This window comes from Mus caroli, chromosome 2 (genome assembly GCF_900094665.2).
Source record: "Mus caroli chromosome 2, CAROLI_EIJ_v1.1, whole genome shotgun sequence".
NCBI lineage: Eukaryota > Metazoa > Chordata > Mammalia > Rodentia > Muridae > Mus > Mus caroli.
The window spans coordinates 105,932,660-105,950,808 of NC_034571.1; the positions used below are offsets into that span (position 1 = coordinate 105,932,660).

General features: G+C 39.5%; 1 protein-coding gene across 2 annotated transcripts in view; it reads right to left on the bottom strand.

Annotated features, from left to right (window-relative positions):
• Positions 1-18,149, bottom strand: part of Ryr3 (ryanodine receptor 3) — a 542,105-nt gene that overhangs the window by 326,648 nt on the left and 197,308 nt on the right. Inside the window, exons 3-4 of one of the 2 annotated variants that reach the window (XM_029469442.1) lie at positions 10,260-10,367; positions 3,515-3,535 (exon numbers count right to left, since the gene is read on the bottom strand). In XM_029469442.1, the coding sequence (XP_029325302.1) occupies positions 3,515-3,535; positions 10,260-10,367 (129 nt within the window). The remainder of the gene's footprint in view (positions 1-3,514; positions 3,536-10,259; positions 10,368-18,149) is intronic. The other variant, XM_021156945.2, reaches the window with a different exon arrangement.

Consider the following 18,149-nt stretch of genomic DNA (forward strand, 5'->3'; position numbering starts at 1 on the left):
GGGGTTCCGTGGCTTTCCACAGCCAGACACCCACCGGACCTGTGTGGAGAGCATGCTACTGTCCCCTGTGTCCACCTGCCCAGAGCCCTGGAACTCTGGTGGGATGTGGGTCATCTCTCCCACCTCCTTTATTTCTGCATGTGTGGTGCCCCACACTCCACTGTGTAAATATACCACATTTTCTGTATCCATTCCTCTGTTGAGGGACATCTGGGTTCTTCCCAGCTTCTGGCTATTATAAATAAGGATTCTATGAACATAGTGGAACTTGTGTCCTTATTACATATTGGAGCACCTTCTGGGTATATGCCCAGGAGTGGCATAGCTGGGTCCTTAGGTAGTATTATATTCAATTTTCTGAGGAACTGCCAGACTGATTTCCAGAGTGGTTGAACCAGTTTACAATCCCAGAAACAATGGAGAAGAGTTCTTTCTCCACATCCTTGCCAGCATCTGTTGTCACCTGAGTTTTTGATCTTAGCTATTCTGACTGGTGTGAGGTGGAATCCTCAGGGTTGTTTTGATTTGCATTTCCCTGATGACTAAGGATGTTGAACATTTCTTTAGATGCTTCTTAGCCATTCAGTATTCCTCAATTTAAAAACCACATGATCATTTCATTAGATGTTGAGAAAGCATTTGACAAAAATCCAACACTCCTTCATGATAAAAGTCTTGGAAAGATCAGGAATTCAAGGCCCATACCTAAACATAGTAAAAGCAATATACAGCAAATCAGTAGCCTACATCAAACTAAATGGAGAGAAACTTGAAGCAATCACACTAAAATCAGGGACTAGATAAGGCTGATTACTCTCTCCCTACATGTTCAATATAGTACTTGAAGTCCTAGCCAGAGCAATTAGACAACAAAAGGAGATCAAACAGATACAAATTGGAAAGGAAGAAGTCAAAATATCACTATTACTATTTGCAGATAATATGATAATGTACTTAAGTAACCCCAAAAATTCCACCAGAGAACACCTAAACCTGATAAACAACTTCAGCAAAGTGGTTGGATATAAAATTAACTCAAATCAGTAGCCTTCCTATACTCAAAAGGTAAACAGGCTGAGAAAGAAATTAGGGAAACAACATCTTTCACAATAGTCACAAATAATATAAAATATCTTGGTGTGACTCTAAGGAAGTGAAAGATCTGTATGACAAGAACTTCACATCTCTGAAGAAAGAAATCAAAGATGTCAGAAGATGGAAAGATCTCACCCCACTCATGGATTGCCAGGATTAATATAGTAAAAATGGCCATCTTGCTGAAAGCAATCTACAGATTCAATGCAATCCTCATCAAAATTTGAAATCAATTTTTCATAGAGTTAGAAAGAACAATTTCCAAACTCACCTGGAATAACAAAAAACCCAGGATAGCGAAAACTACTCTCAACAATAAAAGAACTTTTGGGGGAATCACCATCTCTGACCTTAAGGTGTACTACACAGCAATAGTGATTAAAAACTGCCTGGTATTGGTACAATGACAGGCAGGTAGATCAATGGAATAGAATTGAAGACCCAGAAATGAACCTACACACCTATGGTCACTTGATGTTTGACAAAGGAGCTAAATTCTTCCAGTGGAAAAAAAAGACAGCTTTTTCAACAAATGGTGCTGGTTCAACTAGAAGTCAGCATGTAGAAGAATGCAAATTGAACCATTCTTATCTTCTTGTACAAAGCTCAAGTCTAAGTGGATCAAGGTCCTCCACATAAATCCAGATACACTGAAACTAATAGAAAAGAAAGTGGGGAAGAGCCTAGAGGAAATGGGCACAGGGGAAAATTTCCTGAACAGAACACCAATATCTTATGCTCTAAGATCAAGAATTGACAAATGGGGCCTCATAAAATTGCAAAGCTTCTATAAGAAAAACAACACTGTCAATAGGATAAAACAGAAATCAACAGATTGGGAAAAGACCTTTACCAACTCTATATCCAATAGAGGACTAATATCCAATATACACAAAGTACTCAAGAAGTTAGACTCCAGAGGAACAAATAACCCTATTAAAATGGGGTACAGAGCTAAACAAATTGGTGTTTTTAACTAATCTTTTCCAAAATAGAAGTAAGCTATTTTCCCTAGTTCAGATAACTCTCTCTGCAAATATATAACTTAAACTCCGGTAGCTATTAAAAATGAATTATATGATCAAAGAAACTGTCTAATAAATAAGTGGAAGGGTTTCTATTTTCATAGGGTTGCTTGAATTCCAAATGTACTTTACTGATAAAAGGTAAGCAAGCATTATACCAGATTGTCCTTAAATCTGCATATCTAATAATTAGAATTTCTCCTGATGCAGAATCCAGTTTGTAAAGCTTATCTTAGTACTTACCGTCACCCACCCCACCATTCCAATTACTTATCTTTAATTCTACAGAATCTCTCATGAAAACATCAATGTTCTGGAAAAAGTTAAGATACACAAATTCTTGTTTATCCTCTATGAAAGTTTAAGAAATATGTTTAAACTTTTGCCATGAAAATATTTTTAAAAGAAAAAGAAAAACACCCATGTTAATCAGAAAGTCACCCTTTCTAAGATGGTTATTTAACAAAGCTATACTACCAGCACTTCAATATCACAGCAAGAATGGTAAGAGCCCCAGGGTATCTGTAACAATCAGCAAAGCTAAATGTTATCACGGTTACAGGACACCACCAGGACCACATAGGCATACTGGTCTTATGCGCAGAGTTAACATCAGCAGAGGATGGTATCATCACACAACAGGCAATTGCACTAACACTATAGCAAGAATTACAAAGTGGAAGATCGTAGAAGATCTGGAGCTTTAAAAATTCTGTGCATTTTTTCACTTGAAAATGTTTCTATGGGGATGTGAAGAAATGTAAAAAGCTAGTTAACCTTAATGGCTATTCTTAATTGTTGACATTAGCATTTAATTGTTCTGTTGGGTCACTTTGGGGGATATCACATGAAAAACAAAAGAATACAAAACTAGCTTTTTTCATTTTTATTATGAATTCCAGCCTTATGGATGAGCAGAGCTGGAGTTGCATAATAGTACCGGAAGTCAGAAGCACCCAGAAGCTTGAATGAAGGCAAGGCTGCACACTTCTTTCATCTCACCAAGTTCAAATCTAAGGACACAAACTATTATATCACACCAAGAAGGACAAAAAGAGAAACTTTGAAAACAACTTTCAATGTCTTGTAGGGGGGAAAAAACTGACAAAAAAAAAAAAAAGCCAAATCATGAGTCCACAGACAAGCTGTTTTCCCACTTGCACAGCAGTGGTGGGATAAGGTGCCTGGCTGGGATTTCTAAGTGTGCAGCCACCTCTCAGCTCTCCAAGACTGAAATGTGTGGTGCAGTTGTATTTTATTTTTAAAACAGCAGAAGCACAGAGAATGGAAATGCCCTGTACATTTAACAAGTAGAAGGCCCAGATTATTACAAATACAGCTGGAGTCAGGTGTTCCATGCAAAGTACATGTATATTAAGGAGGGAAAAACATACCCATTCCGAGAGGTCACTGAGCTAGCAAAACAAGAAACAAAACAGTGAATGGATATTTGAGTGAGCACGGGATTTGATGAAAGTGTTCAAATCATTTGAGGAATTGGAGGAGGCTTACTACCAAAACCAGAAACAGAACACAGTGAGAACCAAGTGGGTTGAGATGTCCAAGCTGGAGACTATTTTACCCCAGCTAGAATAAGAAGTGGCACTACATGTGAACGCATGCCTTGTGATTTTCACTCTACCTTTGTCTAGTGTTGATGTGACTAAGAAACAGTAAACACACAAAGTGTTGTAGCCTAATTCTGACTTTCTCATGATGCCATTCACATTAAAAAAATCTACCCAAGGAAAGCAGCCAGTCCCAGGCAATTTGGAAATTCTTTATCTTAGAATTAGAGTGGTGAATTAATCAACTTTTTAAAAATTAATTTTAAAGGGGTTCTGTTTTTTTTTTTTTACCATGAAGTAATGTTTTCAAGATTGAACATTTTAAATAAATACCATGCTATCAAAACAACTAGTCTGAAAAGGAAATAAAAGTTAACAATTCATTTCTTCATAAATATCATCTTACTAAAGAGACATTCAAATCCATCTATCACATTAAGTCTCTGAATCACATCACAACGTGTTCAAGAACAGTGAGAAAGTACAGGGAAAGAAGAACTAGAAAAGAAATACGTTTTGACAATTTGGTATGTAAAAAAAAAATCACATAAACCTTTAATTTGTAGTCCTCTCATTTATAACAACATTTAATTTCTCAAAAATAATGGCTGGCTGTTTGAAGAAACAAGTCTTACAGAAATAATGGAATAACTTTCCTTATGTAAAGGATTTTCCAGGAGAACCATGTTTCTAAAAGGTCAAAGTATATGATCAACACTCTTCCCCGCAGAGTGTTGTCCTGGGTAGTCTTTGCAAGGTTATCTTTGCCCACACCAAAAGCAGAAAAAGAACAAACACATTTATTCATTCTGTCTAAATATAGGAGTCAAAGCATTAAGCACAATGGCTAAAGAACAGGTCAGCATTTCCATAAGGACTCAGTGATGAGCTACAGCTAAGAAATACTACAGAGGAACTGAGGTGTTGACACCTTCCCATCGTACCCTGATAGAGTACAACCATCAGGGATTGAACATCTAAACAAAGTCCTCTTTAAGAGATATTGCTACTCAAGTTCCAGATCTGTAAGAGATCTGCGTGGAGTTACATTTCTAAGGGGTTTCAGTGTTAGGACCAAACCTAAACCCTCTGTCTCTCTGCTTTGCTGTCTGTCACAAGTGACTCTGCAAGGGGAATTCTAATGCAGGACAGATTAAAAGAGCAGGTTCTGACAGGCATTTGCAGGTAAGAGCAATTTGCCAAGAGATTTCATATTTCGTGAACACAAAATATTATTGGTTTCATAATAGGAGTTGATCACCAGCTCTAGATTAAAAAATGAATGGGGGCAGGTTTCAGAATCATTGTTATTGGGTTTCTCCTTTCTAAATAAAATATGTCAAGTCAAACTAATTAAGAATTTAATGGAATGAGACATGTTACCATTGCACCATGAAATCTTCAGTTAAGAATGGAATGGTATGATGTCCTGGTCTTAACAGAGTGTGGGATAGAGGGGGATTGTCCTCAGGCTAATAATCTGAAAAGCAATGGCCCTGGAAAGACAAAGAGGATGCCTGAAAAAGTCACCAAGACAGGGTTTTTAATAGCTTGAGGCAGTGGCTTTTTACCAGCAAGTATAAGCAACCTCATATTTTCGTACCTACTGTGGCTATTCTGGTGTAGCCTGGCTATCCTGCTTTAAGGTTTTGTTATAGGCAAGCAGGATTATATTATCATATGAACACAGGTCACACTGTACTTTTATACAAAGAAAACATTATAAATTATTCTGAGGTTGTAGTGAATTACCTGTTGTTGGAGGTGAACCATTATTTATTTCTCCTTTTTGAAGGTGTAATATTTTTAACATTGTAATTGGGTATCAGGCTGATTCACAATTACGCACCCATTTCCACCACAGGTCTTGTTCTTTTCCTAATCACATCTATTCTCAATCTGAAGGTTTCCTCTGACAATTAGAAGAGGAATATAGAGTCCTTAAAGTCAGAGCTAAAACTAGATGATTAGCTGGGGAGGCTTCTTCTCTTCTGCACAAAGCAACAGTAAAATAGCACACTTTAAGTGAGCACATGAATAGCATGATCTAAGTCTAGGCTTCATTGCCTATTCACAAGGTCACATGATCTTTGGTGACAGCCACTTGCTTCTCAACAGGCAAAGACATGTCATCTTCAAGAAGGGTTAATGTATTATGAACATGCCATGTCACATATGAGAATTTTTCTAGAAAACATTCTTTGTATCGCATTTCACACGCTAAGGACAAGGACAAATGAAAGGAACCTGAAGCTCATATTAGAGTTCATGGCTATTGTGTAAATAACACGTGGAAATAGAGATGAACCCCTCTGAGGGTATTTATGCTAAAGGTTCTTGAAGAGATAATATCCTTCCAGGTCATATTTCCCATCAATGTTAGAAGGTTGAATGTACTAGCATAAAAGATGTTTAAGTTTATAAAGTCAAATGTAATTTTATGCTTCTGGGTTATGGATAAAATGTAACATTCACATTGCAACCATAGTCTTAATGGTATATAAGTGCATGTGTGTGCATGCATATGTACAAACATGTAGACATGCATACATACATCTATACATACATATTTAACCTCTCCTCTTCGTTGTACAAGCCTGACATTGATAAAGTCAGAACCCTTATAAGGAGAAGTACAGTTAGTCAATGTGTCAAGCAAGGGCTTTAATTTCTAGAGGCATTGTAACATTTAGTGTCAGATCTGTGTGGAGTTGGGCAGTACTAGATTTGATATGTACCTGGTCATTTCATAAGGGATGCTTTCCTTTGATGCAGTATGAATTTTCGTGAAAAACCTTGGCTAGGAGGAAGTGGAGAGATGAAGGGAGGAGCTGTGTTGCTGTCCACTCTGACAAGCAATTGTGAGCCCTGATCTCATTTGATGATCACTCTGAGTGGAAGGTTGCACATTGAGAAGGTCGCAATTAAGGCAAGGAAAAGAAAAATAAGTTTATTCTAGAGATCACCTGGTCAGAAGAGGCAAGACTGAAAGTATATCTGTATGATTCTTAAGTGTGCTGCTGAACTAAAATTAGTTATTTTGGGAGGATGAAGGGATTGGGACATGGAGGGAAATGGACATTGTTTTTGGCTCCACATCATGCTAAATACTCATGAACATTTGATAAACCTGAGGTCAACAACAACAACAAAAAAGTGAGAATACTTTAACATTTGCATGTAAGCATTTTACTTCAAACACCTGTCATAGAGTTGGCCTCATATCAAGTGTGTATTGTTTAGTAATTTCCCCAGAATAAAATTAGATAAGAGTAGATCAGGAGAAAAGTGATACAAAAGTGAGATTAGCTTGGGCATGCTCTGAAAGGCACTGGACCTCTCTGCCCAGAGGCCCTCATAATTAATTCTCCCTTTCAACATACAGCTGGCTCTTATATGCCACTCGCTGCAGCTAAGGACATTTCAATAATAATTCTCCACTGTTAAATTTGGCTAGGTACCTTTGTTTTCTTTGTTAGCAAGAGAAATTACTGTAGAAATGGTAAATCCTTGCAAAAGGGCTTCAGTACACTCATCACGTGAAAGAGCAAACAGCCAAAATAATTTTTTAAATGCCCAGTTTTCTGCACAGCAGTGAACAGATGCAACACACAAGGACCACTTTTTGACTAGAAGGAAAAAAATTACGCTCTTCAAGACCTTCTGTTTGGTGGCAGTCATGATCATTACTGAAAGTAATACTTATTTAAAAGCAGTAAATGGCCATTTCCAAACAGAGTGGTATGTCATCAAAAGGAGGCAGCATCCTGCTCACACTTCCCCAGGCTCCCCTGAGTCTCATTATGCTCTGTCACATTAGCTCACTTCCCGCTTTACTCTCTCCTTTTTATTTCTTAAACTTCTATTTCTTCTCTGCGGAGTATTATCTTCTAAAATCAAATTAACGGATAATAGTAAACGTGCACAGTCACCTCAGGAAAGCAAAACAGACTCAAGAGATTATATAAAAATAGCATTTCTCACACTAAAGACAGAGCCCAGATGGAGGTGTGAGAGGATTGCAGGTGGGTTCTGGTGCCTAAAGCTGTTATCCAGGTAACTGCTTTGTAGAGGCACAAGTGGATACAAAACTATAATAATTTTGAAAAAAATTCTTCTTCTATCTCTAAGATTTCCAATGAAGAATAGCAATTATAATAACAATAATAAGAATAGAAAAAACTATTGGACTATGTTTATATTTGGTAGAATAGCATAAAAAGACAAGACGATACGTTTTGGATACTTACACAATATTGTGACTATTATCCAATGGATAATTAATAATAAGAGGGCAGATAGGCATGCTTGCCCCTACCCCAACCCTCTAGCCTTTCTTGTCTCCCAGGAGATCTGTCCTAACCAGGGACACGGGAGGACTTCCATAGCTAGAGTCAGCACTGCCTGCCTCCCAGGAGGCCTGTTCTAACTCAGGTCACACAGCTCTACCTGCCTCCAAGGAGGCCTGCTCCAATCTGAGACACCCAGCTTCCATTTCTTTAAATTCGTCTTCTCCTTTCATTGGGAAAATAAGTTGTTACTGCTTCTTCTTAAAGACAAAGGTAAGATTAACTCTGAAAATAAAAACATTTACTTTCTAATTTATAGGATTCACCAAGTGATTCAAGCTAAATGATAAATACCTAGAAGCCCTTTGAAATATTCTCTTCAAACATAACAGATTAAGACAAGAACCAGGGAATCATTTTGGGCATCTCTCAACTCTCTCTCTATTCTGGATCCATTGAGTGGGTAGGATTAAGCAGGTCTTATTTGGGACCGACCAACACTGGTGATACTTAATATCAGTCAGGTCTTTCATCAACGATATCTACAAATGATGAATTTTGGAAAGAGGATAAGCACACATTTTATTGTTGTTTTATCAAACTGGCCATATTGGGGTATACAGAGACACGGAGTGCTGAGGTCAATGGAAGGACAAGAGGGTGAAGCCAAAAGAGGTACAAAAATGATGTTACCCAGGCCAAGGATCTAAGGAACAGAGAAGCATTATCATCATGTTGTTGACTAAACCAGATTAATGTAATCAGAAGGGTGAAAAACCACAAACCTTTGGCATTTATGATCCTGGAGATATAGACAGATACTCTTACTATATAGATTAGAGCATTCTGGCTATAAGACTTTAGAAGTCTTGTCTAAGATCACATTAAGGGCTGGAAAATGACCAAGATGTAAACATCTGTTCAATCATGTCTACAGTCACTGTTTCTTCGACCACAACTATATTGTGTATGACTTTATTAATGTCAAATTAGAATAAGCTATGCTTCTTAGTAACCGCAAATAGACCCTCCCCAGGAGCAGTATTTTTGGGGGGCAGACAGGAGAAAGAAACTAAAATTTGTATTGTGAGTGCAGAGTGCAAAGAAAAGCAACAGAAAAGATTAGGGTCTTCTCTGAAACACACTTGTAGGTGAATGGAGGCTTCTGGGATGATCTAATACCTAAACCCTGAAGGATGAGGAGGGATTACACAGGGGAAGACAGAGGAGGAGGAAAGCTGTGCCACACTGAGGAAACAGCTGATAGGTAAGGTGAGAAGCAAAGAGGGTGGGAATGCTGAAGGTAGCAGGAGGGGTTTAGTGTGGCTGGGACACTGAGTGCTGGGTGGGATGCAGTGACAGATGAGGCAGAGAGCTGAATAAGGCTCACCAAATACTGTAGGGCTTTTAGCTGTGTTGGGGTGTTTAGAATTCATCCCAAGCTACTGGAGAAATGAAGGAATTTAAAACAAGGGAATACAATTAGTTGGGCATGCATTTTAGAAAGAACTTCATGGCTGCTGAGGAGGAAGACTGGGAGGAGGCAGTACAAAAGGAATGAAACCAGGCAGGCTTTTGGAGTATTCCAGAAGACAGTGTCATTAGATGGAGTATGGGGAATGGAAATGGGGAAAAGACACTGGATTTGAATATCCAGCCACTACAATTATACTATTTGATGATAAATAGACATAAATGAGTGGATCAATAGGGAGTAGGAAAATAAAAAAAAATACTATGAAATATCTGGGCAATCCTCTGGCTGGAGATCCTTCAGGAAGATAATAGACCACTGTTCTAAATTTAACAGAACCTTAAGGGAGCCCTGTACTTGCTCATCATCTGTGAGATCAGCCTGAATTCTACAGGAGACTGTTGTAGGAAACTGCTGTAGACTCCCAACTGTTGTAACCTGGTTGTGTTCAACCAGAATCATAAAATCTCAGTGAGATTCTCCATGGAAAAGCATCTGCCTCACAGGCATTTTTAGTCTCAAGGTGCTTTTGGACTCTCCATGTTCCCTGGTAGACTCTGGGGTAAGAGAGGGAAGAAGGGATCCTAGCCAGCATTAGTGGTGTGCTCATTTCTTTTCTGAGGGAAGCTGGTCATTTCAAAGGAGAGAGGACTAGAGTTGCTGAGTAAGACGTATCTAAACTTGGAATAAAGGTTTCCTATCTCTACATGGAGGTTTTCCAGTTCTAAACTGGAGGGATGAAATGTCAAATATGCTTTTGGGATGTGGGGTGACCAATCTCAACCCAGGGCATGATTCAGGTACTCACCCCTTCTCCGCCATTTTCAACGGTGTTGGCAAGCATTTCTTGCAGTGCTCTGACAGATAAGGACTGTTCCAGCACGAAATTGCAGACACAGAGATCTGGAGGAATGTACTGTGGAAATAAAACTAGAGTGAGGATGCCAGCTTATACCAGTCAGGGATCAGTCACACAGTGGCATCACAAAAGCACTGGCTCCTACAAACTAGATTATGGCAGCTGGATGGAGGAATAGTAATGTAACAAGGTAGCTTTCCCAGATTCAAGTTAGGTGTGGCTTAATATGGGTTCTAAATGATAAGAAGAAGCAAAGTGTCAAGAGAACAATGCCCAAAATGTCGGGATCACCTCACCTTGACTGATACCTGGTGTTACCTAATTGAAGGACATGGCACCCTCACCCCTACATTCTTTCATTCTCATTCTCTCTCTCTCTCTCTCTCTCTCTCTCTCNCNCNCACACACACACACACACACACACACACACACACACACACACACAGCCCTGCTAAAGAAGGGGCAGGAAGGAAAGGAAAGACTCATCTGTACCCAAGACTAAGTGAGTGAGGCCAAAGGAAGAAGTCCACTGATATCCATAAGAGTTCAAAAGATAGAAGCAGGGGGTGGGGGGAGAGTGTGTTTATAGATTCCAGTGGCTACATAGGAAATCTGTTTATTTATAAAGAAAATCTGGATTCTGTCATGAATAAAGGGACAGCAAGGGGATTAAAAGCTACATAACCATAGCTCCAAACAAGGGAAAGTCCACACAAGAACTTGTGAGCTCTATAGTAATCATTCTAATATAATAGAGTCACTCAGCAGTAATCAGCTAACTTCATGACATTAGCATTTGTTCTGGGATATTTCTCACCAATGGCTAAAGCACCTGCCTTGAACACTGCTGGTAATAGCTGACACTCATCAAAGGAGCACCTTCTCCATGTCAGGCAGGCACTCTGCTAAATGTTCTGCATACATTAATTAGCACACCTAGTCTGGATAAGCACTCAATAAGACAGGCAGTGCTAAGGTCCCAGTTGATCGCCCAGGAAACTAAGGCACAGGTCATTCAGGTCATCTGCATAAGTACTGTATTTGGCTGAGTCAGATTCACTCAGAGACAGTCTGTCTCTAGAGTATATGCACTTAAACTTATACTTTCCCCTATAATAATGAAGATAGTAATGTTTTTCTACAATTAGAACATTTTAGATTAGCAAATATTTATGTATTACCTTTCTGTAAATACAGTGTTTAATATTAAGAAAGATAAAACAAACAAACAGAACAAAGCCTTTGCCCTCAGGACCTTACAGTCCAGTTTCATAGTCCATCCTCTTCCTTGAATATAGAACTTGTGACTTTCCTGAATGCCATCAATACATCAGCACCATGAAAATAATAGCAACGAGAAACACAGAGCTGCTAGGTAGAAGATGGACGTGTGTGGTAGTGCAGGCAGAAGGGAGTCTCAGAGATAGCCTATGTCTTAGTTTCTGGCTGAGCTGCCTGCTAGTTTATTGTATTCAGTCTTCAGAGAAACCTGTTTAAAGGAAAATAATAAAGATAACAAAATGTCTTAACTGACAGAGAGTAATGACCTCAGTCACACAGTGGAACAGTCTCAAAAAGGAGTTAGTTATGAAATAACCAAAAGAACCACAACTGTAGCCAGGTAACTGTGCCCGACAGCCAGAATATCCTTTGTGGGTACATGTCTTCAAAGTTGACATTAGGTTGTTCGTGCCTGAGCATTTTGCTTCGTGTGTACTAATGATGAGTTATGTGTCCTCAAATAACTCTGGCTTTTGTGCTTCTGATGGAATACTCCCCTCACCTTTGTGAACTTTTCTAGAGAAACAGAGGGGAATAAAATTACCTAAAAAGGAGATCTGATCTACTATGGTTAGGGAGGGAAAAGGGGTCACCTTATCCCAAGCATGCCCTGCCTACCCCATAAATATTCATAAACCTTTAAAACAGTACACAGTATGGAATCGATGTACCAGTCTTCCTACTTTGGGACAGCTCACTCTGATCTCTTTTGGAGTGCTTTCTTTGTTAAGTAAACCACTTAAACCTTGTCTTTCAACTGCATCTTTCCTTTGAGAGGAGCAGAAAAGCAATTCCTCCACCTCCCACTGTCTGTTCTTCAGAATAGGAAACAGCAACTGACAGCTATTCCTAATGCTTCAAAATAGGCAAAGCTGTTTCCATGGAGTCTGATTTAAAGGTACAGGTAGCCTGTTCCTAAGACTCAGCTACCTTCCCAGACGTCTGTTTTTTATTTTAAAATTAAAGATAATGGCATTATTAAAGGAATGGTTCTGAGTTCCTTTAATTTTCATGTGTTTGTGCATTTCTCATCTTTCTCAACTTTAATGTCCCGAAACATAATAATTGAGTGCCCTAAATATGAGATAGTGTCCTATATGTTGGGTCTTCTGGGAACATTTTCAATAAAAGTTTAAGACCCCGTTGTTAAAGTATTAAGCTGGGAATGGGCCATCCTATCCCAATAGCTGCTAGATAAGGTGACTTCCATTTTTAAGATCTTTTCTATTACGGATCTGAAGAAATACTTTTCTTCCTTCCTTTCTTTCTTTTTTATTAAATCACTTCCTGGTCCTCCTTCCCCTTTGCTTCACCCACCTATCCCCACCTCACCCCTGCCAGAATCCCCCTTCCCTGGGGCATCAACTTTCTACAGGATTAAGTTCATCCTTTCCCACTGAGGCCAGACAAGGCAGTCCTCTGCTATGTACGAGCCAGGGGCCACAGACCAGCACCAGCTCTTTGGTTGGTGGCTTAGTCTCTGAGAGCTCTGAGAGCTCTGGATCAGTTGCCACTCTTGTTCTTCCTACGAGGTTGCAATCCCCTTCAGCTCCTTCAGTCCTTCCTCTAACCATTAGGGGTCCCCACCAGTGGTTGGCTGGCTGTAAGTATCTGCATTTGTCTCAGTCAGTTGCTGGTAGAACCTCTCAGAGGACAGTCATACTAGGCTGCTGTCTGCAAGCACAGCATGCTTAAGTAATAGTGTCAGGGTTTTATATGTACATATGGGAGCCCATTTTGGGTTGGTCACTGGATGCTTTTCTTCAGTTTCTGCTCCAATATTGCCCCTCTATTTCCTTTAGTTGGGAACAATTCTGGATCAAGATTCTTTTTTTTTTTATAGATATTTTCTTTATTTACATTTCAAATGTGATCCCCTTTCCCCTCTGAAAACTCCCTATCCTCTCCTCTCTCCCCCTGCTCACCAACCCACCCACTCCTGCTTCCTGGCCCTGGCATTCCCCTATACTGGGGCATAGAACCTTCACAGGACCAAGAGCCTCTTCTTCCATTGATGACTGGTTAGGCTATCCTCTGCTACATATGCAGCTAGAGCCATGAGTCCCACTCATGGTTGGTGGTTTAGACCCAGGGAGCTCTGGAGGTATTGGTTAGTTCATATTGTTGTTACTCCTATGGGGCTAGAAACCCCTTCAGCTCCGTGGGTCATTTCTCTAGCTCCTTCATGGGGGACCTTGTGCTCCGTTCAATGGATGGCTGTGAGCATCCACTTCCGTATTTGTCAAGAACTGGCAAAGCCTCTCAGGAGATAGCTATATCAGGTTAGCAAGCTCTTGTTGGCAGTGGATCAAGATTCTTGAAGATGGGTGGGTGGTCCCATGGGCTAGAGGTGGTGGTCTCTTCAGGTTCCATTTCCCCACTGTTGGGCATTTCAGCTAATGTCATCTCCATTGAGTCTTGGAAGCCTCTCACATCCCAGGTCTTTGGGAGTTTCTAGAGGTTCCCCCACCTTCCACCCTAAATGCTGCATATTTCCTTTCATCCTCCTGGCCCTCTGGGCTTCTCTCCTCCACCTTTCTCCTCCCCCTCCCCTTCCCCACTCAGATCCCTCCCTCCCTCTGCCTCCCATGATTATTTTGTTCCCCCTTCTAAGTGGGTTTGAAGTATCCACTCCTGGGTCTTCCTTCTTGTTAAGTTCATTTGGTTTGTGAGTTTTATCATGGGTATTCTGAACTTTTTGGCTAATATAAGGACTACTGTTCTACTTAAGTTCTGTCTCCAGAAGGTCTGCCTAGACAGCATATCTAAAAGCCTAGTTGTTCGGGAATTCTGGTAGAACAGGGCCTTCCCCGATTCTCATCATGTCGGTTTTAACCAAGGAGAAAGGGTATTTATTGCCTACCAAGAATATGACACTTTCCTTTCCCCTTTTCTTATTCCTTCATTCTTTTTTTTCTTTGTTTTTGTTTTGTTTTCAAAGTACATTCCCACAGCAGGTGATTATCTCATTTTCATGGGACTCAAGACAGCCAGCAGCTGAGACTCACAGCTAGCAGGGTGGAAAGTGGTGCTGTTATGAGTAGAGCACAATTAGATGATCAACGATTTTTCTGGAGACTATGCTGTAAGCATATACTAACCAACACAGTATCTCAGAATATGCCCTTTTAGGAGATTTTAGAGAGGTGTGTCCACCTGGATTTCATGTCACTGTATTATAAAATGGAAACACAGTCTTTCTTCCTCCTTGGCTTCCTTAAACCACATGATTTGGAGATTTTTTTATTCAGAAATGTCTGCAGCTAAAGTTTATATTTGAAAGGGGCCTTTGGACTAGTAAGTCTAATAGCCTCATTATGCATGTCTTTAATAACTAATCTATTTAATCAATTTCTTTCACAGCCTCAAGTATTTGAGATCCTTTCTTACATTAGATTACCTGATATCTCAACCTTTTCTCTCTGTATGGTTTGGTTGGCAAGCAGATAGGAGCTATTGTCTCTGCCATCATTCATTAAGATGGAGGGCTGATGATAACATGGACAGTTGGCATGCTACAATTGTATCTGTCCTTTCCCTCTTGGTATTAAATTATCAAGGAAATATTACTTTCATTAGTTATATGAGTAGATACATTTAAACCAGGAATAGTTTGCATCAGGAGGATCTATATCCAATGGGAGAATCTTAAAGATCCTCATGGTTTTGTTTTTGTATCTCTAACATGTGGCCCCTGCCTGCAACTGTTTATATTTGGAAAAGTAATCATATTACTTTAATAGCACACAGAATAACGAATGTGTGGGCAGTGTCAATGGAGAGAGCAGAGTAGCAGAAATATCTGGAGAAAAACAAAATGCAACTTGTGAAATGAATGAGCACAGAGTCATCTGACCCGTTATGCCAGCTGCCATCCTTAATTAAACTCCAAACTGGACTGAGTTCCCACCTCTCCACCTCTGTAGAATGAGCAAAGGCTACTCGCTCATCAAAGCTCATTTGTCTGCTGCCAGGAGAGTCTCTCAAGAGGCCAGCTCATTGTCTCAATGCTTAGGAGCCTGTGCCTCAGTCACTCTGTCTGCCAGACATCAGGCACATAGTTGATGATTCTCAGCACGGAGAAAAAGGCTCTGTTGACATCTGTTCTGAAATAGTTGCTCATCACTCTCCCAGCCCTGTCCTTAGCCTACACAAGCATTTCATTTCAGTGTCCTACAGAAAACCTTGAGCTGTCAGAGCCCTGGTAAGCCAGGAACAAGTGTTTACTTAGCCTCAATATGTGTACAAATGCAGGGAGGCCCATCTATCTGTTGTCCATGCTCTATAAACTTACATAACAGCATACATTTTCTGAGGCTTGATGCAACCAAGCTGGTGGGTACTCATGCCTGTATCAGTAGAGCTTTCATGTTGCTTTAGTATCCTTCAAGAGCCACTCCACACTGTACTAGCAATACAAGTAAACCTTCAAAGAAATAGAGTAAGGAGTCAAGTACATGGAAGAGAATCACAACCTCTCCCTTGCAAAGTTAACCATGGTCTATTTCAACCTGTTAAGGTTTTGATGTGCTGAAGTCAGTCTATTTAACAGGGAGTGGACTCTCTAAAATTCACCTTATTCTACTTCAATACCCTAGTAGGAATACATGATTGATTCTCTGTAATCCTTTAATACCATCCAGACATGTATTAGTGAGAGTCACTGTGACTGAGCCTCCCTGCCTGAGTCGTTCCTCCAGACCTCCTTATCAGGATTTCACATATTTTCTTCTCCCATAGTTATGACTTTTTTTTTTGACTTCCATTAATTAATTTATTTCACATGGTGCCATATCTGAGTGATGTACCCTTGATATGAATAGATGGCCCACAAAGCAAGTTAGAATATTATGTACAGAGTGACAGTACTGTAGGGGAGGATGACCCAAATTCAAATCTCTATTCCCCAGTTATTAACTAAATGATGGTAAGCAGGTAATTAATTTCTCTGCTCCTTGGCTGCCTTCTCTTTAAAATAGTATCTCCTTAGATGAACTTCTTAGGTTTAAAGAGCTTGGAAGAATGAATGCAGGCAATGGCATGAGTAATGAAAGAGGACATCAAGCTAATTGTTCTTGTAGCTCTAACCCTCTCATAGGCTTGCTTTCTTTCTTTCTTTCTTTCTTTCTTTCTTTCTTTCTTTCTTTCTTTCTTTCTTTCTTTCTTTCTTTCGTCCTTCCTTCCTTCCTTCCTTCCTTCCTTCCTTCCTTCCTTCCTTCCTTTCTTTCTTTCTCTCTTTCTTTTTTGTGGTGATAGAGGAGTGAATAAAATTACATTTGATGGTGAAAGTGAAAACACCAATGAGAAGCTCTACAACTCTAGAGTAGCCATTCTCACAGAAGTGCTCTGAGATGTCTAGACTTTGGGTCCAGTTGATTTCTCTGTATGAAGATATTTCATTTGCAAGTTCTTTATAATAAAGTTTGAATTTTTTCTAAAAGTTTAAAATTGGGGTCAGCATTTACTAAATACTATTAGATGACATTCAACAAAAATTAATGAAGTATTGATGGCTTATTTAAATATTCTGTTTTGAAATCACTATTTTGTATAATATCTCTGACCTTTGAGATTTTGCCATCTAGTGGAATGTTAGGGAAATAAATGGATAATTTTCAGCCTGTGAGGCAAAGCATCAATATTTGAGTAAGGAAGTCTATGAGAAGAACCATGTTAAAGGCGGTAGAGGTGGGTGGTGGTGGTGGTGAAGCAGTAGGTGAATGAAGAACTGATTGTATATAGGAATATGTTTTTGTCAGGGTAGAACTACCAAGATTAAAAAGTTAGAAGTGAGATAAAAGAAGCAATAGGTGATGGTTTGAGAAGTATCTTGCATCTTATTTCCAAAAAGTGTATCTTTATAGCAGTAGGATAGCAATAAAGAAAATTATATAGGAAATAATATGATCTATTTTGAACCTTTGAAAAACCATTGTACTTATACTGTAAAGTGATCTAGGCCAACAGAGAGACAAATTAGGAGATTATTTCAGAATCAAGGCTTGAATTAAAGATGTGGCAGTAGAGATAGAGATATTGAATGTATTTAGAAAATCTAGAGAAAGTTAGGAGAGGTGGAGCATGGTGACTAACTGGATGCAGGGGATAATGAACAAGGGAGGGTGACCAGGTTCCCATTGGTGGGATAGGGGACAAACAGCAACCAGTAAGACCAAGCCATGGTGAGTCTACAGTAAGAAATTACACTCAGTACATTATCTGTTGTTAAGATTGACAACAGGTGATGGGAAACAGGTGAACTCTTTGTGATAATGTGTGGATATTTCTAAGGTGTCTGTAGAAATACATGGATCAGGGGAAGAAAAGAAATGTCAGAAACTGGTGAGTATTATTCCCACGTAAGGTAAATCCCCAAAGTCCATCAACTAATCTCATCTCTTTCCCAAGCCGTCACATAACTAGTAACTATTTAAGGAACATAAATATATGTATCCAGTGCGTTAGCTACTGTGTAAACAAAGAAGCAAAATAAAATATGGTTCCTATCCTTCGAGTTAGGAGACTTTAACCTATATGAAAACATTTGTCCTTTGCATG